The 24,821-nt window shown below is 42.3% G+C and overlaps 1 protein-coding gene across 3 annotated transcripts in view; it reads right to left on the reverse strand.

Moving 5' to 3' along the window:
- Positions 1-8,380: 8,380 nt before the first annotated feature.
- BLTP3A (bridge-like lipid transfer protein family member 3A) overlaps positions 8,381-24,821 on the reverse strand; it is a 105,743-nt gene continuing 89,302 nt past the window's right edge. For 2 of the 3 annotated variants that reach the window (XM_075264246.1, XM_075264247.1), the window contains 4 exons: positions 19,144-19,397; positions 17,697-17,805; positions 11,018-11,088; positions 8,381-8,714 (listed from right to left, as the gene is read on the reverse strand). In XM_075264246.1, the coding sequence (XP_075120347.1) occupies positions 8,604-8,714; positions 11,018-11,088; positions 17,697-17,805; positions 19,144-19,397 (545 nt within the window). In that variant the 3' untranslated portion in view covers positions 8,381-8,603. The remainder of the gene's footprint in view (positions 8,715-11,017; positions 11,089-17,696; positions 17,806-19,143; positions 19,398-24,821) is intronic. The other variant, XM_075264244.1, reaches the window with a different exon arrangement.

A 24,821-nucleotide genomic window follows, 5' to 3' on the forward strand; every position in this document is an offset into this window, starting at 1 on the left:
GAGGATTAAATACACAGCTCAGCACAGTATCGCACATCAAATGATTAGGTACACGGGCTATCGAAACCCAGAACTGGTTCCAAATTCTGATTGTCAAATGGTACCAATTATATCTATCTATCTATCTATCTATCTATCTATCTATCTATCTATCTCATGAGCTCAGAGAGAGAAGCAGCCTGACACATGCAGTTTGTGTTAAGCAAGTTGTGTTTATTGAAAACATAACATAAGATTTTTATACAGGAATGTAAATGGCGTCAATTATAATAGAGCATGTGAAGAAACATGTGAAGAAACATGATATATCTTTGGCTGGAGAATTGTCTTGACACACTCCTTACTCATCTGCCTAATCAAAGCATATTCGTCCTTATGCACCACAAATCTTGCTGAGACCTTTGCTTTTACATTGGGAGAACATTGATTCTTAGTAGCCCAGCTATGTGGTGGGGGCTTCTTAGGCCCTGTTCACACGGGGCACGGATGGCGGATTTTAGTCCCGATTCTGATGCGGGAGGCCATGTCAGAATAAGGCCAAAATCCGCCTGTCACGGCTTCCCACGCTGAAGTAGGCCAAAATGAATGCGCCGGAGGGTGCTGCCACGAAGCATACGCCATGGTATCTGCCTAAAGAAAGGGCCGCTCGCTTCTTTTTTCCATGAGCGGCAATATGCTCTCTATAGACCACCATTGTGAGGGGGCGGATTATGACGTGGATTCCATGCCAAAATCTGCCCCCTCTTGGCCCATAGCAGTATTAATCTCAACCCAGCCTCCAAACTGAAGGACAAGCTACAGACATACTGTAATGTTGATCGGTTATAGTGGCCTATGTTGTCTTTAGTCTAACCTTGGGTCTCAGTACACTTATCAAGAACTGTAAACCTCTTCTATGAATTTTAAGAAATATAAGAAAAGCAAGCTAGAAATTAGAGACATCACATTTCTATAACAATCACATGGCTAAATCTCAAACCTAATGTATGTAAAAACAGTCATAATTGCAGCAAATAAATTTCATACTCAGCTATGTCAATCCAAAAATTACACATACAAAACTGTAAAAAACAGTGTGACTGTCAGGAAAAGAAATGGTTCAATCTCAACAATTTCACATATGTATAGCGATCCTTCTTGTCCAAGGAGGTAGGGGCGGCTAATGTCCACTGTCCAGGGCTTTTCCTTGCCCTTACTAAGCCAATATCTCTCGCCCCCAAAGCTCCTGCCCTTACAAGAGAAGACAATAACTCACCCTTGTACCACTGTCTTACCCTATTTGTTTCATCATTGGTGGATAATGGCTCATCAGGTGTATTATAGCATCTAGTCTCAAACTACTTCCATTTTGCTAAGTTGAAGTTTTAAACTAGTATCCTGCCACTAACACGTCTTCTGTGCCCGAGCTGCTACAAGCACTAAGAGTGAAATCTACACTTACTGCTCACCTCTGTCAATATGATAAGTGCTTCTATCTGTATTGATGGAACCACTCATTGCTGAACCTGACCTGAATGGGCCCTGGCACAGGTCTGCTTGGAGCTGGAGCCGCCACTGAAGGACATAATATACTAAAAACATATCACATGAAAAAAAAGGCCACATTAACCTATGTTTTTTGTATATTATGTCATTTTTTAATAATATATAATGTGACTGACTATCTGAGATTAATGCAATTTATTTGCCTCCTGCCACTGGTAAAATCTGTACAATAAAAATCTCTGTATTGGGGAGGAAGAGGAGAGCTACTCAAAGCAGAGTAGAGAGCACTTCTCCGCTTACTGAAGTCCACTACCATCTCCTTGGTCTTCCCAGCATTAATCCTGTGGTGGTTCCGCTGGCACCACAGGATGACTGTTTGAAATGACCCTCTCCACTGTCTCTTCAGTACACGACACAGGCCCATACACAAAAAGAAGCAGTAAAGTAATACTGGAATTCACTGAAATGAGCCAAAATTTGTTAATAAAATATATTTTAAAATTTATTAATGAAACACAAACACTGCCAGAAAAACAAAAGTCATTCGAAAGTCGCGAAAAAACAACATTTTGGGCTGCAGCAGAAAGGCTACGTGTCAAATGCTACTGAGAAATCAAAAAAAATGTAGAAAAATTAGATTTAGCCATCAAGACTGCATTTCTCTGCAGAGTTTTTTTTTTGCTACACATCGCTATGTGGGGCCATAGCCTTAAATAACTGTTTTTGTTTCAGTTACTGGCTATGTTTCTACCTACATATAAAAATGATGATCATTATCACCTATATGGTATAACTAAATAATCACATACCTGACTAATAATAATAATAATAATAATAATAATACATTTTATTTATAAAGCACCAACATATTCCACAACAATTTACAAATTGTAGGGTTCAATTACAGACAAAATGAGATATTACAGAGTAATACATTAATTCACACAATGGGATTTCAGGCCCTGCTCGCAAAAGCTTACAATCTATAAAATAGAGGGGAAACACAAGAGGTAGTATTTCCTATATAGTCATCCAGATGGTTTTGTGATAAAGGTTACTTTCTTTACACATACAAATAAAGCTGTATGAGCCAGTAGGGTCCATTTATGTACACATGGTACCTGGCCATATAAAATTACACTCCAATAACGCATTATATTCTGTGGGATAATGCAGTAATGTGAACAGAGGAGGGCTAGTTTTAGGGATTCGAACTGCAGAAAGATTTAGATTAGAAATTGTGATAGGTCTGTCTGAAAAGATGTGTCTTTTGGATGCGCTTGAAGCTGCAGAAATTGGGAGTTAATCTGATTGTCCAGGGTACAGCATTCCAGAGAAGTAGTGCAACTCGTGAGAGGTCTTGGATACTGGAGTGGGAGGTTTTGATAATAGAAGATGTTAGTCTTAGGTCAATGACTGAATGGAGAGAATTGGTTGGGTGATAGACACAGATGAGAGAGGAAATGTTGGGAGGTGCAGCAATATGAAGATCCTTGTGGATGAGGATGTTGAGTTTATATTGTATTCTTTATCTTTATTGAATAAGCAACCCATGCATTCACTGGCACACACCAGAGGATCAGTGTAGCGTTAGTGTTACGTGAGCCTGGCTGCTGCATTCAGAAAAGATTGTAAAGGGGAGAGTTTAGTAGGGTGGAAATGAGTGCGCAAGTGATAGTATATGAAGGTGAAGGAAAGATCTGGATCAAACATAACCCTGAGGCAGTGGGCATGCTGCCTAGGAGTTATGGAGTTATGCCGGAGACTGCAATGGAGATATCAGGGTTAGGTCTGTTTGATGCAGCAGTAGTTCAGTCTTAGATAGATTCAGTTTCAGATAAAGCGAGAAAACATGATATTTGAGACAGCAGAGAGACAGACTTGGGTTCTGTATTAGTGCAGGGGTGATGTCATAGGATGAGGTATATAGTTAGGTGTCATCAGCATAAAGTACAGGAAGTGAAATCTGGTGATGGTTTGTCCAATAGGGGCTGTGTAGAGAGAGAGCAAGGTGCCTAGGACTAAAGAACCCCCAAAAGCAAGGGAAAGAGGGCAAGAGACAGAGCCCGCAAATGATACACTAAAAGTGCGGTCTGAGAGATATAAAGAGAACCAAGAGAATGTAGTGTCTGCGAGGCCAAGAGAGTGAATCATACTAAGGAGTAGTTGTTGATCAACAGTGTCAAATGCTACTGAGAAATTCCCCCAAAAAGTAGAAGAGAATGGTTAACATTAGATTTAGCTATCAAGAGTTCATTGGAGACTTTTGTAGCGTGCATAGTGCAGAAGTCAGATTGTAAGGGGTCAAGAACAGAGTTCGCAGAAAGATTAAATCAGATTTAGGAAATGAAGGGGAGGTTAGAGAGGTCGCGGGTGACAGGAGAATTTCTTCAGTAGTGGGGTTATAACAGCATCTTTGGAAGAGGAGGAAAAGATTCCAGAAGAGAAAGAGAGGTTAAATATTTTAGTAAAGTAAGTATTGTTGGCATGCGACTGAGACTGGAAAAGGTGTGTGGGGAAAGGGCCACTACTAGAGATGAGCGAATAGTATTCGATCGAATAGCAGTATTTGATCAAATACCTCCCTTTGCATAGTTAAATATGTAGGGGGAGGGTAAATATTCGATTCCCCTTCCACCTTCCCTGGCGCTTTTTTTTTTTTTACACCAAGAACTATGCAGCGGAGGTATTCGATTGAGTATACTCGCTCATCTCTAGTCACTACTGCAGGTAGTAGGGAGAGGATCTGGGGCATTCCTGTAACTGGTTCGGAAGGTGAGAATGAACAGGATGAAGTGTGGTAGGTGAGTGAATCAATGCCGTCTGGGGATTGGGTAATTATTTTCTGATGGATTTCATCAATTTTGTCATGGAAATAAGTGGCTAGGTCCTCAGCACTGATGTCTGTTAATGGCCTTACACCTTGGGAGTAAGGAGAAGTAAGAAGAAATTTCAATGACCAATGATCTCAATGGTCACCTCTCCCAGTTGTCTAGGTATTATAAAAAATGCCTGGATAACCATTTTAAAGAGACATTCTGTACGCCTAGAGCACAGTCTGTGGTGTGTGCCATCTGTGTGTGGGGGAAAAGGAGAGTTGAAAAAGACCAAAAGAAGTTGTTAGTGAGAAAATCAGAGACAGGGGTGGGGACGCAGGGGTATTAATAGGGATGTTAAAGTCACTCATGATGAGGGAAGGGAATTTCACAGGATAGAGAGAGGGAAGCTTAAGAAGCAATGTCCAGAAATTGGTAGGGTGAGTTAGGTGGACAGCATATAATGGCTACTTGTAAGGAGAGTAGGTGGAAAAGTCTGATGGCGGTATGTGAGTGAGGTTACTGGAGGAATGATCTGAAAAGTGCACTGCGATGATAAAAGTATGCCTACCCCTCCACCCTGCCTGTTGTCAGGCCTAGAAGTATGTGAGAAATGTAGGCCATCATGAGACAGAGCTGCCAGGGAGGCCGTTTCAGGCTGCTGGATCCAGGTTTCAGTGAGGGCCTGCAGGTTGAGAGATTTACTATGGAATACGTTGTTAATATATTCTAGTTTGTTACACACTGAGCAGGCATTCCAGAGAGAACAGTAAAAAGGGACAGGAGAAAGATAAGTAGAGGAAAAATGGTCAGTATTGATGAGGTTTGTGGGATTTCTATGTGTGCAGGTAGAGGAAAAGTTAGTGAAAGAAGGAGGGCCAGGGTTAGGAGAGATGTCCCCAGTAGCTAGTAGGAGCAAAATGTAAAGAGACAGAAGGTGGTTCAGTGATTTATGAGGTTACTTTTGTTCATTTTAACTGATAAAAGAAGTATAGGAATTGGGGTGGTTAAATAGAGTGAAAAGTGTGTGAGAGCTGTACGTGGGAAAAAGAAGAAGAGATATGGATAGTGGACTGATATGGATAGTGTGCTCTGGTGGTAGAGATGGAGAGAAGTTCTGCATGACAGCAATTGCTAAGACAGGAAGGGATAATGCAGCGTGTTACATAGTTATATAGTAGATGAGGTTGGATAAAGACATCAGTCCATCAAATCCAACCTATAACCCTATAGTCCCCTACAGTGTTGATCCAGTGTTGAGTCTAAATTTACCTACAGTACTTTCAAAGCTTACCTGTCTTGTGCCCTAAGTACCATATTTAAGTACACTTGTTTTGATATACACTTAAAATGTAAAATGTCTGCATCTGCTTAAAAATGCCCCCTAACATAATCCTACTTGATTTTATGCAATGGTACCTAGGGGTGGTCACACCAAATATTGATTTCATTTAGACTTCCCTTTTGTTCATTCACTTTGCATTTCTATTTTTGAAAGAACTCTTGATTTCCACAACAGTCTAAAACTTATGCATAGTGCTATACAATTGTCACAATTGATCAAATTTTATTGTTACTTTGCTGGAGAGCTCCTGCTATATAATTAAGGTACCATGCAAGGCTAGCATACTGCATATGTGAGACTAGTAGAGATGAGCGAGTAGTATTCGATCAAGTAGCTATTCGATCGAATACTATGGTATTCGAAATACTCGTACTTGATCGAATACCACTCGCTATTCGAATGGAAAAGTTTGATGCAGAACCAGCATTGATTGACCGAATGCTATACAGTCGGCCAATCAACGCTGGTTCTTCTCCTACCTTTAGAAGTCTTCTCCGTGCAGCTTCCCCGCAGCGTCTTCCGACTATGAATTCACTCTGCCAGGCATCGGGCCTGGGCAGAGCCGACTGCGCATGCCCGCGCTACAAGAAAATGGCCGCTTTGACTGTAAGCAGCCATTTTCTTGTAGTGCGGGCATGCGCAGTCGGCTCTGCTTAGGCCCGATGCCTGGCAGAGTGAATTCAGAGCCGGAAAATGCCTCGGGGACGCTGCACGGAGAAGACTTCTCGGAGGATCCAGCCCGACCCTCACTCGTGGACTTGGTAAGTGTAATTTGATCGAATGTTGCCTACCCCTGAAACGAGCATTTTCCCCCCACAGACTATAATAGGATTCGATATTCGATTCGAGTAGTCGAATATTGAGTGGCTACTCGAAACGAATATCGAACATTTTACTGTTCGCTCATGTCTAGAGACTAGGATACGGATGCCCATGCTGATACCTCCTCTTCATTATATAACAGTGTGAAGCATGGCGCCTGGAACATAACATACTGATCCTAGGACACTAAAATTAATAAATTAACTTTAATAAACTTAATAAAAAAGATTGTAGGGGAAAGCAACATTTTACTGTGTATGAGGGCCTAAATATTTACTGCCTAACGTGGCAAAGCAACACAAAGCGACAAAAAAAATTATAGTAATCCATCCTACCTACTAATTTGACGGAAAAGATTACATAAAACCAGGAAAGATGCTTTTTACAGCAGTCCATCTGGACATCCCTCTTCTAAATTTGAGTGAAAAACAAGATGGGCGTAGGGGTCCAACCTGCTAGAACCTTAGTGATCAACTGTTAAATCCAGAGGAAGCTTCCAAAGTCTGCAGATTTTCCCGGCAAAATCAACTGGTTCTGTAATAGGCTCTGCAATACACACCCTTATCAAGTTTGACGGCACATCAGCTACTTGGTGCAACGGCTTAATAATCCAGTTAATGAGAGGGGGATTTGAGTGCAGCTTCAGCGAGCCTTCACACGAAGTTTACACTCCGCTCATTTTGAACGTAAACTCGTTCAGAATGAGCGGCGTTAAAACAGATCCCATTGATTTCTATGGGTGCCGGCATACAGCGCTACCCATTGTAATCAATGGGAGGCTTTTTTTTACCTATTGCTTTCAATGCGATATCCGCGTATCACATTGAAAGCAACAGGTAAAAAAGCCTGCCATTGTTCTCAATGGGTAGCGCGCGTATGCCGGCACCCATAGAAATCAATGGGATCTGTTTTAACGCCGCTCATGCTGAACAAGTTTACGTTCAGAATGAGCGGAGCGTAAACTCCATGTGAAGGCTCCCTCAAAGTGGACATGACCCATCCTGACTCTGCTAAGGAAGGCTACATTTTACATTTGTAGAAGGCTAATTTTTAGTCCTCTCCATTTCTCCCCCAGTACATCTAATCTTACGGTTGTTCTAAAAGCATGTATGAATAATAAATAAATAATGTTACGTAAAAGTTGCAGTGAAACAGAGTAAGCACAATTATCTTTATTCTTAAAATGAGTCAATATTTTGCCCCTACAAATACTTTACCTACATATGCATAGAAACAATAGCTTAAATGTAGTTTTCTTATGCATATTGTACAAAGATGTATGTTATAACACTTTATACACAGAAACCTTCATTGATTGCATAGGAATAGGAAACGTAAATGCTAATGTCTCAAACACAATTTTATTTGTAGAAAAATTATAAATGTAAACAGCATGTATAATTAATTGTAGATGAGCTTGATAGATGTACCGTTGTGCAAACATCTGGATATATAACATATTGCTAAGAAGTAAGTGGCTAATACCACCTTTAAATAATTATGTAGTCAATATCTTAGTCATTCTGAATTAGATCAGCTCACTATATGTTAACAGTCATTAGATATTTAAAGATGGTACCCAAGAAAACAGTAATGTCCATAGAAGTACAAAGCTCCTATTTAAGTGTTAAAAGTGCATTCCTTGCACAGCAAGTTACAGTTACCACTGTTTGCTAAGGACTATGTATTAATAGCATTTAGTTATTTTTCAACACACGAAAGGGTTAATCTATTGTTAGGCTAAGGCCCCACATAGCGAGCCGCAGCAAAAAAAAAAAAAAAAAGTCACAAAAAGTCTGCAGAATATTTATTTCCAGACTTTCCGTTCCTATTATATCTATATGAACAACAGCAGCATTTTGGTAGGTAGACATGCTGTCATTTTCGTAAACTGCTGCAGATTTATGTGTGCAATGTGTGGACGAGATTAGCCAGATTACTATCCACTTTGCAGATATTGTAAAACAGCGTTATTGCATCATGGGGGCCCAGCCCTAAACAGTTTGCTTCTTTTCTTCCCCAAAACTAGTAGAAACCTGATGTTAAGATAAATGTAAAAAGTTTTAAATATCTGGGTCATTATAATGTGAGCAGACTAGTAATATACAGGCACTGTGATGATGGCCACCTGGCAATCAAAGATGAAATTCTGGGTTGTATTTCCTTATTTCCTCTAAGAGACGCTGCTCTTGCTTTTGCTGCTGTTCAAGTTTTGCACGTGCTGTTAACAATTCTTGCTGGAGCTCCTGTAAAGAGAACAGAACATTTAAGGTCTTTAGACTTTGGCCTTTTTAATTCTGTATTAAGGACAAATCATCCACATCATTGTTCACCTCCAGACTTAAACATCAATAGTTGTTTGCATAAATTGATACATTGATACAGATGTGAATCCACACAGTAGTGCTTAAAAGAGCCATGTTTTCAGAGAAATTAAGTATTGTAATGACAATACATATAAAAGATATGAAAGGCTGTTCTCACATGCCGTTATATCTGGAAAAATAGCTATATATGCTTTTACTCACTGTTGATCCATTGTTATCTCATTATTATACTTTTCTTTTTTTTCCCTGGAGTTAGGGTTGTGCAATGAAAGGGGTTTTCCAGGCAATTTTTTTTTTTTTTTTTTTAAATCGGGTATGATGAGGATAGGGACAAGGTGAAATGTAAACTTTATTGATGACTTTGTTGTGTTGTGTAAGTGTTTGGTGCAACTCTTTATAGCCACTGGATGATAGTAAACTTCTGGATCACAGTGCCAACAACTTCTTGGTTATGTTCAGAGGGGTATTACATAAAAATACTCCTTTTGATTAGGCTCAGAGGGGTATTACATTATCTCTCTATGTTACAATAAAAGAGCAAATAGAAGAGAGGATTGGGGTCACATACAGGTTATGCACAAACGATTATAATCACAGCAGTCTGCAGCTCTACACCTTCCCCCTCATTCCTGATTCAGCAGCTTTAGGCTGAGACCCCACATTACGGAAACACAACTTTTTTTGTTGCAGATTTTGTTGCGGTTTTTTTGAGCCAAAGTCAGGAGTGCATTGAGCAGAAGGGAGAAGTATGAGAACTTTTTATAGAGTACCTATTCCTTTTGTAGCCATTCTTGGCTTTGGCTCAAAAAACTGCAACAAAAAAAGCTGCGTTTCTGCAATGTTGGGCTTTAACCTTAAAGGGATTGGCCACTTTCAGACCAATATTGACAAACAAATGTACAATAAAAAGATGTACAATTTTCAAATTTACTTTCTGTATCAATTCCTCGCGATTTTCTAGATTTCAGCTTTATGTCATTCATTCTGTTACTTCTAGAGGGTAAAACTCTGACCATGGTCATGTGATTTACGGTCCATGGTCATGTGATGTGTACACAGGTGTCACTCGTTACAGTCACAGCACAATAATTAGACATCTGCCTGGTAATGAGCTGTGCACCTGTGTGCTCCTCACATGACCATGGACCGTAAATCACATGACCATGGTCAGAGTTTTATCCTCTAGAAGTAACAGAATGAATGACAGCAAGCCGAAATCTAGAAAATCGCGAGGAATTGATACAGAAAGTAAATTTGAAAATTGTACATCTTTTTATTATACATTTGTTTGAAGATGATCTTGGATTCATTTTAAAGATGAGAACTTATCTGTTAAATAATACCAAGATCATTGTGATAGCCCTTACAAATTCGGAGTGATTCGCTGTTTAAAACGCTGACGGGAATTGAGATCTGCATTGGGATCGCAATGCTGCATAGCGTATTCACCAGCAAATTGCACCAGATGTATGACCTTGGTATCATTTTAAGTTTGAGATTCACTTCATCTATCCAATCCAACATTATTTTCATAGCCCTAACCAATCCTGAGATATTGGCTTTAGTTTTAAGGACGTATTACATACGTCTTCTGCTACAAAAGTGATATCCTGGATGAATGTATTTGGGTGGCAGGGACAGGGTTAAAGAGGACCGTTCACCAACTACAACTATTCAAGTGCTAGTATGTGTTGATAGGATCTGTTTCACTGATTCCAGCACAGTAAGAATTTTCTCTTTTGCCCCCACCGTTGCTGAGCAGATAGTTTTGGTGCCTGATGTGCTACTATGCCAGAACCAGTGGAGCAGCACTTAGTAACAGATGCTAAGAACTTTTAGTGGAGGTGGTGAATAGTCCACTTTAACCAACCAGTCAGGGAAATCTGACATTGCTGGATCTCACTTTGGACTTTAAAACGTATTAAATTTCTAGCAAGATGTTTCCTGGCTAAAAAGTGCATTTTATAGTCATAAAAATACAGAAAATAAAAGATTTTGTCTGTTTTGTTACTATTTGGATCTCCATTGGGTGACTAGGGTCCTACAGATATTTGCTGGGAGCTTTTCCAGGGCATACGGAAAATTAACAAAATGCAGTTTGCTCATTTCATACTACAGAGATACAAATCAGCTACGCTGCACATAGAGAAGACTTGTGTGGACACAGCTCAGAACAAATGACTAGAAAATTATATTTAAAATTATGTTTTTTGTCACCTCACCTCTTTGCTGTCAGGTAGATTTTCAGAAGTATTTTTTGTATGTAGTGAAAATAGACTAGAAGATTCATATCCTGAGAAGATAAAAATATCTATTATTATCTAATATTATCTTGAGTATTAATTGCCATAATAAAAGTGGGTTCTTATCAACAGATGAATCCCCACTCACATTCACTTTAACCTCATAAGGACATGACCTAAAATCATCTTTAGCCATCCATTTTCAAATCTGACATGTCATTTTATGTGGTAATAACTTTAGAAGACTTTACCTTATCCAAATAAAATGTTTAGACTGTTTTCCCATGATACATTGCCCTTCATGTTAGTGGCAAACTTTGATCTATATTTTTCATATTTATTTATGAAATTAATAACAAATGTAGTTAGTTTTGGGAAAAATTCACAATAGTTAAAAAATTGAAATGGTGTCATACAATACAAATTTGTTAATAACGAAGGATTATGAAGATAATCTAGTTTCCCTTAACCCTAACAGCAGCACAAGCGGAATTTTAATTAGCCAATTAATTAACATGGCTTGGCCTATAAGAAGGCACAAGGACCCCCCCCCCCCCCCCCCCCCCCCCGTGTGTAAATACAAGAGTAATACAATATATTAACCTTTTCCCCACATCCGCCGTAATAGTACAGTGCATGCCGGGTGTGTAACTATATGCTTTACGCAGTAGACAACTGGCGCTAATGTCTCCGATTAGTCCCCGGACCGATTGGAGACATTAACTCCTCCGGCACCGCGGTCAAAGGCGCCAGAGGCGCCATTTTCCCGGCGGCGCAAGCTCCAGGGCCGACGTCACGTTTCCATGACAGTCGGGAGCCTTGTAAAAGCTCCCCGGCCGGTCTGCATTCACTTTCTTTTGCAGGCTGGTCACACACATAGCTAGAACACATATAACACAACACATACACTCACCGGCCACTTTATTAGGTACACCATGCTAGTAACGGGTTGGACCCCCTTTTGCCTTCAGAACTGCCTCAATTCTTCGTGGCATAGATTCAACAAGGTGCTGGAAGCATTCCTCAGAGATTTTGGTCCATATTGACATGATGGCATCACACAGTTGCCGCAGATTTGTCGGCTGCACATCCATGATGCGAATCTCCCGTTCCGCCACATCCCAAAGATGCTCTATTGGATTGAGATCTGGTGACTGTGAAGGCCATTGGAGTACAGTGAACTCATTGTCATGTTCAAGAAACCAGTCTGAGATGATTCCAGCTTTATGACATGGCGCATTATCCTGCTGAAAGTAGCCATCAGATGTTGGGTACATTGTGGTCATAAAGGGATGGACATCGTCAGCAACAATACTCAGGTAGGCTTTGGCGTTGCAACGATGCTCAATTGCTACCAAGGGGCCCAAAGAGTGCCAAGAAAATATTCCCCACACCATGATACCACCACCACCAGCCTGAACCATTGATACAAGGCAGGATGGATCCATGCTTTCATGTTGTTGACGCCAAATTCTGACCCTACCATCCGAATGTTGCAGCAGAAATCGAGACTCATCAGACCAGGCAACGTTTTTCCAATCTTCAATTGTCCAATTTCGATGAGCTTGTGCAAATTGTAGCCTCAGTTTCCTGTTCTTAGCTGAAAGGAGTGGCACCCGGTGTGGTCTTCTGCTGCTGTAGCCCATCTGCCTCAAAGTTCGACGTACTGTGCGTTCAGAGATGCTCTTCTGGCTACCTTGGTTGTAACGGGTGGCTATTTGAGTCACTGTTGCCTTTCTATCAGCTCGAACTAGTCTGGCCATTCTCCTCTGACCTCTGGCATCAACAACGCATTTCCACCCACAGAACTGCCGCTCACTGGATGTTTTTTCTTTTTTGGACCATTCTCTGTAAACTCTAGAGATGGTTGTGCGTGAAAATCCAAGTAGATCAGCAGTTTCTGAAATACTCAGACCAGCCCTTCTGGCACCACCAACCATGCCACGTTCAAAGGCACTCAAATCACCTTTCTTCCCCATACTGATGCTCGGTTTGAACTGCAGGAGATTGTCTTGACCATGTCTACATGCCTAAATGCACTGAGTTGCCGCCATGTGATTGGCTGATTAGAAATTAAGTGTTAACGAGCAGTTGGACAGGTGTACCTAATAAAGTGGCCGGTGAGTGTATAAAAGTAGTTAAATACAGTGAAACACATACATGTTAAGTATCCCTGTGTCCGAAATCGCCCGCTCTACAAATCTATAAAAATATTTTTCCTGTACGGTAAACGCTATAGCGGCAAAAATAGTCAAAAGTGCCAAACCACCGTTTTTTCACCGTTTTGATTCTGATAAAAAATTTTAATAAAAAGTGATCAAAGCAATAACATTTCCCGAAAATGGTAGAACTAAAAAGTACACCTGACTCCGCAAAAAAAGTCGCCCTATGCATCCCCGTACACGGATGTATAAAAAAGTTACGGCTGTCAGAATATGGCGACTTTTAGAAAAAAATTTTTTTAACAGTTTTGGATTTTTTTTAAGGGGTTAAAATATTAATAAAACCATATAAATTTGGTATCCTCAGACTTCCTGAAGTGACATGTACGTTGGAGATAGATTTTTAGGCATCTGATGAGATCCAGAGTATGAAATTTTTCTTCATCCGCTGAGGAAGGAGATGGAAAGAATACCGGTACAGCTGGTTTATGTTTGTGGTAGAAGGAACTTTGGGCCTAAAGCCTGGAAGGAACCTGAGCTGAACACAATCTGGAAAAAAGGAGGTATATGGCTTCTCCGAAGACAGAGCTTGCAACTCACTGTCCCTTTTGGCTGATGTTATAGTCAAGAGGAAGGCTGTCTTGTAGGTCAAGAATTGTAGTTCCACCTCTTACAGAGGCTCAAAAGGCTTTGTGAATAGTGCCGAAAGGACCGTATTGAGGTCCCATTGGTGGACAGGAGTGATAACCACAGGTCTCAGCCTAGATGCCCCTTAATAAAGGTGCTCACTAAAGGATCTTGAGACAAACGCCTCCCCAGATAGATGGACAGAGCGGTTACATGTACCTTTAGGGTGGCAGCAGCGAGCCCTCTGCCTAATCCGTTCTGAAGAAATCCAGGATCGCCCTTACTGGGGGGATCGGAGGAGTCCACTTCATGTCCAAGACACCAGGCATTGAAGATGTTATCAATTCTTTTGTAGTTATTATTAGTAGACACAGCTCTGCCGCTTGTGAGCATCTTCAGAACGGCTTGAGACAGTCCTCTATTTCTTAATAGGGACTGGTCAACCTCCAGGCTGTCAGGTTGAATCTCCTCAGATCTTGGCATCTCAGCTCTCCTTGGGTTACAGGTCTGGGAGAGGGGGGAAGCCTCCAGTATATGCCTTGACTCATCTTCATGAGCTGGACAAACCAAGCCGTTTTTGGCCAGAACAGGATTATGGCAATTCCCGAGGCTTGGTCCTGTTTTTATTTGATCAATACCTTTGGTATGATTAAAATTGGATGGAAGATGTAGAACAGCCTGAAACTCCACGGGATGGACAGGGCATCCACTGCCATGGGATTGTCCTCCTTGTACAGAGAGCAGAAGGTCCCCACCTTGTCAATGTCGAGTTCCAACTGAGAAAGGCGGGTCCAGAGAAAATCTGTGACGGCAGTTGAGGCTATGGCTACTGAGGCTTGAGCTGAGGTGGCAGAATACACCTTCCTTAGGTTTGAATCCGCTCTGCAGTCCAGGAGGTCCTGAAGATTTAAGCCATCTTCTAAGGGAACTACAGTCTGATGTGATAGTTTAGCCACCGCGAGGTCCACCTTTGGGGGAGGCCCCCACTTGTCCCATTGTGATGGGTCCATGGGGAACAGGGACCTGAAGACTCTCGTAGAGGAATGTCCCTTCTCAGGTTGTTTCCATTGCTGATGCATGATGCTGGCCAGAGATGCGTCCACATGGAAGGTAATGTGCCCCCCAGTGGTGGACCGTGGAAGGCTTCCCCGTCAACATCCTGGTCAACTGTAGACCAGATGGACTTCAGCAGCCTCGTAGTCTGGTCATAGTGGAAGATAGGTCTGCTGGAATGAATAGATTCATTATCAGACGATTCTGAGTCATCGCCCATCTGGAGCCTCACCATAGAGGGGAGCGAAAGGGAACGCCTTTCAGGGCATGTCTTCTTTGCGAGCTGAGACAAGGAAGTACGGATGTCTACCAGAAGTGAGGAAGATGCTTCCACTTTTATTCCGGATCCGTACTCACCAAACCACCTCCTTGTGGAGGGTCTATAATCTACGCCAGCAAGATGCTTCTGCTCATGATGTTCCTACAGGAGCAGACGTAGCAGGTACTCAAGACAAGTAGCCACCTATAGGAGGCCAGTAGCCGAGTCAGGCAGATGCTGCAGATGGCTGCCCAAGTAGCCAACAGTGAGATGAGCCAGGTAGTCAAGCCGACACAATAGCTGTTAGGGGGAGTTCACACGGGAGGAAAGTGGAGTGCAATCTGGTACGTATACACATGCCGGCAGATGACGCGCTCAAAATGCTCCCATTCATTTCAATGGGAGTTTGGATCGTCTACGCTGCGTTATTTTGCGGCCGTGATTTTGCGGCCGCAAAATAACGCAGCGTATACGATCCGAACTCCCATTGAAATGAATGGGAGCATTTTGAGCACGTCATCTGCCGGCACGTGTATACGTGCCAGATGGCGCTCCACTTTCATCCGTGTGAACTTACCCTTAGTAGGCAAGTGGCAGGCAGCCCACAGGCAGATGCCGCAGCTGGCAACAGGCACATCCAGCCTTCGGGTAGAGTACAAACAGTATTGAACTCTAGACCCAGTGCACTCAACATAAAAGTCTGTTTCCTTATAGACTGAAACACAAAAAAACTTTTTTTTTTTAATTAAAAAGGGACTTGCTCACTCACAAAAGTAGTCTTGGTGTACCCTCACCTTACCTCACCTGAGCTGTGGGAGTTGCTGGAAAAAACTCACTGCCATCTGACAGGTTGCTGTTCACATTAGCTGCGCTTTAAGGCAGTGGGCGAAGCCCAGCCAGACAGGTGCGCGCAGGCCATAGCAATCGCACAGGCCATAGCAATAGACATCAGTGCTTTTAGACTATGTACTGAACATAAAGGGAAAGCTGAAACCTCCCACACAATTTCCAGGCCTGCGACTGTAACACAGACAGGCATGCACAGGCCATAATAGATGTTCCACGCTGCACTGCGGCACAGATAAGTGTGCACTCTTTTGCCATCCCCCAGACTTTCAGGACGCCTCCAGTAATAGGATACAATGTCCACAGGGATAGACCTGGATAGTCCTGCTCTTAAGACTTGTGGCCGCTCTTGCAGAGCGATTGCCATAGCTATCGGGTCTCCTGTACAGCGGAGACTTGGTAGCTATGGCAATCGCTCTGCAAGAGCGGCCGCCATCTTTAAGACCCGACATCTACCGTAATGAAACGGCAGATGTCAGGAAGGGGCTTCAGTGTAGGGGCATGATAAACAAGTCCAGGCGCCACAGGCTTTCTTCTAACTTGCCTGCGCCGACTGTACCCTCTATCTGAAGCCTTTCTCTGCTTCGCACAGACGGGACAGGGACGGGACAGAGACGCACAGACGCTGCATTCAGACTATAAGACGCACCCCCATTTTCCTCCTATATTTAGAGGAAAAAAAGTGTCTTATAGTTCGAAAAATACAGTAAGTACTTTTATATGTGTTCTAGGGAAAGGGGGGTGATTTGAACTTTTAATATTTTTAATTTTAACTTTTTTTTTTGCATTTGGGGTCTTGAACCCCAGGGGTCTCTGATCACTAATACAATACATTACAATGCTAATGCATTGCAAAATACCGGCTCTTCTATTGCAGGCTACCTAGCGTAGCGTGCAATAGAAGAAATAGAATGACAGGTCAGGGAGCCTTCACAAGACTTCCAGCTGTCATGGCAACGTGACGCCGGCCCCAGAGATTACTCCGAATGCAGCGGGAAAATGGCCAGAATACTTAAAAATCTAATGAACATTTTGCAAATTTTCAAGAAAATTTCCAAGACCCACTTGTATTGGACCAATTCAGTTCGAAAGGGGCTATTAAATGGCTATATATAAGAAACCTCATAAAATTACACCATATTCATCAAAACTATACCCCTCAAACCAGTGGGAGCCAAGTCAAAATATGGTCAAAACCTGCCTGCCACGATGTCGCGGTCGCGGCTCCCCCCACCCCAGAGTCGGCTCAAAGGAATGGGCCGATGTCAGAGGTTGCAGCTGTCAGGTGGAAGCCGTGGCTCAGCGAGCCGCGGTATCCGCCTGAAGAAAGAGCAGCCCGCTTCTTTTTTTCCGCTATCGGCAGTTGCCGATAGCGGAAAAAAGAACGCTAGTGATCTCCATAGACCACAATTGTAAAGCGGTGGATTATGACGTGGATTCCGCTGTCAAAATCCGCACCTTTAGCCACGTGTGAACTAGCCCTTACATGTTCTTGTGTTTTTAGTTAGGTGTATGGAATCCTAACAATAGCGCTTCAATGTGCAGTACTAATTTTGAATAGCAACAGTGCTTTTAGCTCTTCCTTCTAGTGCTCAAGATGGTTCTATGACTCTTTTGAACCTGTATGAAACACCATTAACATTTCTATTTTATAATTTTTCTATGATACAAATAAGATTAGAGAATTTTCATAAACTATCAATATACCTACCAGTGAGCCAGAAAACTCCATCCTCTTGCCGCTGAACTTTAAGGTTCTCCACAGAGAAAGCAACTGGTTCAGGAACAATTGGAGAGGAGTAGATACGAGGACCATCATCCTGTTGCACAATAAGGGCAAATAATTAATTATATTGTTATTATGATGCTTAATGTTGTCTTTGTTAAAAAATAATCTCTATTTGGATTTAGATGAGATGATACAAGGTAAAAATGCTAAATGTAAGCAGGGGCAGTTAACTTGTAACTCAAACTGTTAATGTTTCTACATTTTGTAATGCCTGAAATAATAACTGTTATTTATAATCTCTTAATTAGAATAGTGAGAAGCAGGGTACAGCACTTAATAAAAAAGAAAGGGAAAGAATAAAGAAATTCAGGATTTCACAGTACAGAGCCAGAATTTGTTAATAAAGTATATTACACAATTTATTAATAACACAAATTCTGCAATGAAGTCAAAAGTTGTTTGAAAATGTATTTAGGCTTTAAAGCATGACCCAGAGCTCCAATCATAAGTATTCATTGTCAGAGTTCAGAATCACTCCACTTGCCTGTTTCTGTCTGACACCTGCCTGGGTTTTAGTTACATATCTCACAAATTCTGCCTTTGATATGAAACTATTGTGCACAACTGTGTAATATCTAGTTAGGCAGTATGAAACACAGCGTTTGAGAAGGACACATCAGCTCTCCTGACATGTCCGTTTTGCCATTGCAAAACATCTTTTTCTTAAAGATCTTCAGTGAGCTGTTCCTCAGTTATAAATAAACTTACTTTCTCTGGACTGTTTCTAAATGAGGTGTGTCCGTAGACAATGAGAGTGCATAAACAGTGCTGGGTCAGATTTTTTATGGTCACATTCTATTAATAAGGGGAATGCTAACACATTTAGTAATTATCACCCAATTTATTAATTCAATTTATTTTGCTCAATTTTATCCCACCTAGCATACCTTCAAGTAAATGGCGTGATTTTGCATTTTACACTAGTTTCACAAATTTCAGTCCACCAAAATTGCGACTTTTTACTCTTTTCCCCACATTTCATGGCACTCTTTAAAAAAACAGTGGGAATTGGCATGGCTTTGATAAATTTAACATTATTCAACACATTTAAAATTATTTGCACCAAAAACTGGCATAGATTTTAATTTCTGGTGCATGGACCACCCAAGTTACATCTCTGTAATCATTCTGGTGCATCTCAAGGTAGCGAAAATAAATTAAGACTGGCTTAATAAACAAACAATGGTCTTATTAAATTCTCCCCACCGTGTGTACAAGCACTTTCCAGAAAAAGCTTTGAGTACGTATATAAATTTGCCATTTTATTAAGGCTATACAACAAAGGTTGAGACACTTTTACATAACTGGTTGTCATTTTACTAACACAAAACCTTGCTCTGTTTGAAATTAAGCAATACTTCATACTCACTCTCAATATAATCTTGCTGTTGGTAACTTGAATAATCATTGGCAAAATTTCAGGAATTTGCTCATCCTCAAGGAAAGGTCCTATATGAGTTAGAGCCGAAATAGGAATCTCCGAACTAAAGTCTTGGACATGTAACTGTAAAAAGCCATTATGAACAGCAAGTGGGGAGAGGTAGGCTGCAGCGGGACCAATATCAAAATTTAATATCACGCGTGGAGAAGATGATGTTGTCGTGGGAGTGTTTGTTGAAAGTCCTATTCAAATATAAAAGCAACAGATTTAGGGTATCATAAACTGCAACTGCACAATCCAAACATCACACAATTACGACACTTTCTTTTGGGTATATGGTAGAAGATCCTGGAAAAATGCTGTAAGTTGTTGATGACTACCTTAGTCGTCATTTATCCCAAAAGGCAAGAATTGAGGAAGAATTTAAGCACCCAATGAGCTGTGCCAACATATCCTTTAGGAAACTGTAGCATTTGGTCAGAATCATGCACTTGACCCTTTAAGGACACAGGGTATGCATTATGGACATTAATGCTCAACGACTTTTTTTTCAAATTTTTCTTCCCTGCCTTCCAAAATTCTGAACTTTTTTACTTTTCTGTGGACACAGATATGTGAGGGCTTATTCTTTGCAATAATTCTACTTTTAATTGGCACCATTTTGAGGTACATATAATGTTTTCATTAGCTTTTATTAATGTATTTAGAGGATGCATATGAAACCCCCCCACAATTCTATCTTTATCTTTTGCATTTTGTTCCTATAGTGTTCACTCTGCATTAAAAATGACATGGAGTATGTCTGTAGTCTTGAGTTCCTGACTGCAACTCTCAACCAACCACACTGTGGATGCATTTGATGCCATTTAGTCACACTGGGAGACCTACTGTATTCTATATGGTATATTACAGTGATGGCGAACCTTTTTGAGATTGAGTGCCCAAACTGCAACCCAAAACCCAATAAATTATTGCGGAGTGCCAACATGGCAATTAAACCTTAAAACTCTGTGGATACACCATTGCGGACCCACAAATTATAGTCGTGTGAAGCTTTATAGAGCTTGTACTGAAAGGTAAAGACCACTGCATTTAGTACTTTTGAACAATTAATGTTCACTATTTACATCACACAGGATCTGTTTTATAGTGACCGTGAAATGTTATTACAGCCTGTACTAATAGCACATCTGCCTCATCTGCAGTACATTATGCCCCACAGTGACCCCCGCACAATACAATCTGCCCTGCAGTGGCCCTCACACAGTACAATCTGCCCCGCAGTGGCCCCCACAAAGCATTATATACTCCACAGTAGCCCCCATCCCCACACAGTTGTAAATGTTCCACAGTAGTCCCCCTCCCCACGCAGTATGAAATGCTCCACAGTAGCCCCCTGCCCATACCGTAGTAAATGTTCCTCAGTAGCCCCCCTCCTAACACAGTAGTAAATGTTAGACAGTAGTCCCCCTCCCCACACAGTATGAAATAGAAGTAGACTTACCTGAAGAGCCGCCGGGCGTCCTTCTCCTGTTGACTGCGGGCGCTGATGACTTACGTCATTGCGCCTTCATCGGGGCAGAGGTCACACTGCAGTCAGTGTAGGCCGTGGTCACGCAATCCACAGACTACACTGACAGCTTTCAGCTGGATGTGCAAGTGCACATCCAGCAGAAAGCAGCGATCACTCACTAATGGGGAATCCTGTACTGGTTTCCCTGTTAGTGAGCGATCTGGGTGACTGCATGCATGCCAGCATAAAGGGCATGCGTGCCATAGGTTCACCATAACAGGTATATGACATCTGTTCTTCCTTCCCTGTCCTTTGTCTGTTGTTTTTTGTCTTATTGTTGGTTTTGCATTTGGTTCATAGTGTCAGATTGTTATGCCACATGTTGTAGCCCCTTTTCTATTTTTCTTTGTTGTTGTAAATTTTATTGTAAAACTCTTTAATAAAAATTACAGTTTAAAAAAAAGAAAAAATTACATTTGCCCAGTGGGTAATTTTGATTACAGCTAGAGATGAGCCAATCGATGCTAACAAAGTCGAATTCGATCCAAATTTAAGAAAAGGATGGGGAGGAATTTGTATTGAAGCAGGACAGGGTTCATCTGGGGTCTTTGCAGCCTGGGTAATAGGAACAATCCTACTACACCTTGCTGAAATGACTGCCATTATACTGCTGCTTATTGCAGGTTTGTAATAGATCATAACTGTGTAATTCAAATTATTGGGGTCTTATTAGTCCTTGTGCGGTGCAGTTATAAAATAATTGGCTTATTCGCAGTTGTGTGTTGAAGGGAGAAACTTACAGGCATTTTTGCCATGCAGTAGTGGCAAAAGAAAGGATTGTTATGCATTAATCTGTTATAAAGCCTTGAGCAGCAATAAGCAGAAATATAATAGCAGTCAGTGCATCAAGGTGTACTAGAATTGTTCCTATTATCCAGGCTGCAAACACCCCAAATGAACCCTGTTCTGGTTCAATACTCTGGTTGCCCTCTCCTGTCCTCAACCTGCCTCTGTCCTTTTCTGTTCCCTCAGCCAGATAAGTACTCTATGATGTGGGCACTCCACTATACAGCAAGGATGAGCTTGTTAATAACTATCTATTTCTTTTGCTACTAATCAATGGCACAAATGCCTGTAATTTTCTCCCTTCAACACACAATGGCTTTATAACAGATAACTGCGGAGATTATCCATAACAATTTGTAACCTGAACCAGCAGGTGGTAGCATGCTTGGAGTGCACCCTGCTTGGAGTGCACTACTGGGCAGCCAAACTGGATTTGTGGCTGCAACTGGCTAAGTTTGCTCTAGAAAAGGTGTCCTGTCCAGCCAGTAGTGTGGCATCAGAGCAGGTGTTTAGTGCGGCAGGGGCCATAGTTACCCCAAAGAGAACTTGCCACCCAAAATGTGGAGAGACTGAACTTTGTCAAGATGAAACAGGTGTGGATCAGCCAGGATTTCCACCCTCCAATGCCTGATGCATCAGATTAAATCATCCATGCTGCCTCATCCAAACCTTGACAAAAAAGACCTGTTTCTTCTGGCTACCTGCCTCAGCTATTCTTCTGATGCTGCTACCTGCCTGATGCCACACATCTGATGCCATGTGCTCCGTCTTACAGCCACAATTGTCAGTGGGAACTGTTTGTGCCACCCAACTCCCCACTCTGTCACTGGGCACTGCTGCTACCTCCACATTATATCACCTTGCCACTCTGTGGTCTTCTCACACTACTGCTACCTCCACATTATGTCAGTGGATCACCCTATGGCCTCCTCATGCTGCTGCCACCTCTACACTCTGTCACCGGGCATTGTATGACCTCCTCATTCTGCTGCTACCTCCACATTATGTCACCTTAATGTTACACTATGTGTGAATGCTCTTGTGGACACCTATGGCTGATAGGGGAAATGCACAGCAGACAATAGTTACAGCAAAGAAGAGACGAACTTACAGTCAGTTGCAGCACAGCTGGGTAGCGTTCGGCCGGTAGTAAAAGGCAGGTTGTGTAGCACTAGAGGTTTTCCTGATGAGAGACTGAATCAATCAGGGGGAGCTCATGTGCAGCTGAGGGGATAAGCTGAAGGGCAACAGCCGGGAGGAAGACAGGTATCTAGATGCAGGTATGGTAGGAAATGGCAGAACTCTGGAACAAGAGAACCACAGGACTCTTCACAATAGAGGCGGAGAGCTAGAGGCAGCCGAGACAAAGATCTGACTGATACTCAAGCAGGGAGGAACACAGGTGCATTCATTAATATAGCCTCAAGAGCAGGCAAGATGGCCACCGAAGCTATAGCGGCCATCTTACAACGAGGCAGACTTGCCCACAGACAGGTGAAACGTAAAAACAGAACTGGATCCTTACACTACCCCCATCTTAGGAGTGGCCTCCGGACACCCTATGGGCAGGCTTACCGGGATGTCTTCGGTGGAACCTGGACACCAGACGGGGAGCATTTATATTATCAACAGGTTCCCAAGAATTTTCTTCAGGCGGGTACCCTTCCCACTTGACCAGATACTGTAATTGGTTCCTATGGATTCTAGAATCCAGAATCTCTTCCACCAAAAATTGTTCCTCACCATCAATCAATACTGAATCGGGTGGTTGGGCAGCGCGTCCCGGGAACGGATTAGGGATAGCAGCCTTCAATAGGGAAACATGGAATACTGGATGGATTTTCATGGTGTTGGGGAGCTTTAATCTAACGGCCACTGCACTGATGATGGCACTTATCTTAAATGGTCCTACAAATCTTTGCCCCAGCTTCGGGGAGGGTACTCTCAGTTTTAAATTTTTTGTAGAAAGCCAGACTAAGTCTCCAACTTTGAATATGGGTTCTGGTCTGCGGGACTGATCCGCTGATCTCTTATATCTCTCCTGAGCTGCAGTCAAGGTTTCCTTCAACACTTCCAAGTTTTGCTGAATGATTGCCACACGTTCCGTAACTGCCGGTATGGTGACATCACTTGGCAGCCTGGGAAAAACTTTGGGGTGGAACCCCAGATTGGCATAGAAGGGTGACACCTTTGTAGAAGCACTCTGGGAATTGTTATAGGAGAATTCTGCCAGAGGAAGGAGATCCAGCCAATCATCCTGCAAATGACTGATGAAACAACGCAGGTACTGTTCCAAAGTCTGATTGGTCCTCTCGGTCTGGCCGTTTGACTGCGGATGGTAGGCAGAGGACAAGCGGACTTTAATGTCTAATGCTGAACAAAATCCTTGCCAGAATCTCGCCATGAATTGCGCTCCTCGATCAGAAATGACTTCGTCGGGGACCCCGTGCAGCCGAAAGACATTTTGAATAATTAATTCCACAGTGTCTTTAGCAGTTGGTAGTCTGGGGTAAGGTATAAAGTGGGCAGCCTTCGTTAATCGATCAACCACAACTAGAATGGTATTCATACCCTTAGAGATAGGTAATTCGACAATAAAGTCCATAGATATGGATCCCCATGGATGAGAAGGCACTGGCAGAGGTTGTAGCAATCCAGTCGGAGCAGACCGAGGTGTCTTACATCTGGCACAGATGACACAAGAACGGACATAGTCTTTAACATCCCTCTGATACCCCGGCCACCAGAAGAATCGTGAGAGGAACTCCTGAGTCTTCTGCACCCCTTTATGACCTGCCACCTTGGAGTCATGCATCAGTCTTAGTACTCTTAGTTTGGCAGACTTAGGCACGTAGAGGCATTGGCCTTGGAACCATACTCCATTTTTAAAGGTCAGATGAACGTCATTAGCCGGCTGGGACAAGAGAGGATCAGTGACATAGGCTTCCTTAAAGGCGTTAATTAAGTCTTCATTCTGTATCACTCCCACCACATTGGCGTCGGGTACTATAGTCTCAAATGAGGGAGCCGAATCCGATTCGGTAGAGAACATCCGGGAAAGGGCGTCAGCCTTGCCATTACGGGAGCCCGGTCGATAGGAGATGATAAAATTAAATTGGTTTAGAAATAGGCTCCAGCGAACCTGTCGGGGAGAAAGACATCTTGCGGATCGGACAAACTCCAAATTACGGTGATCGGTGAGTACGACAATCTGCTGAGAAGCCCCCTGCAAATGATGCCTCCATTCTTTGAACGCGGAGATGATCGCCAACAGTTCCTTGTTTCCGACATCGTAATTCCTCTCAGC

This window comes from Leptodactylus fuscus, chromosome 2 (assembly GCF_031893055.1).
Source record: "Leptodactylus fuscus isolate aLepFus1 chromosome 2, aLepFus1.hap2, whole genome shotgun sequence".
Classification (NCBI taxonomy): domain Eukaryota; kingdom Metazoa; phylum Chordata; class Amphibia; order Anura; family Leptodactylidae; genus Leptodactylus; species Leptodactylus fuscus.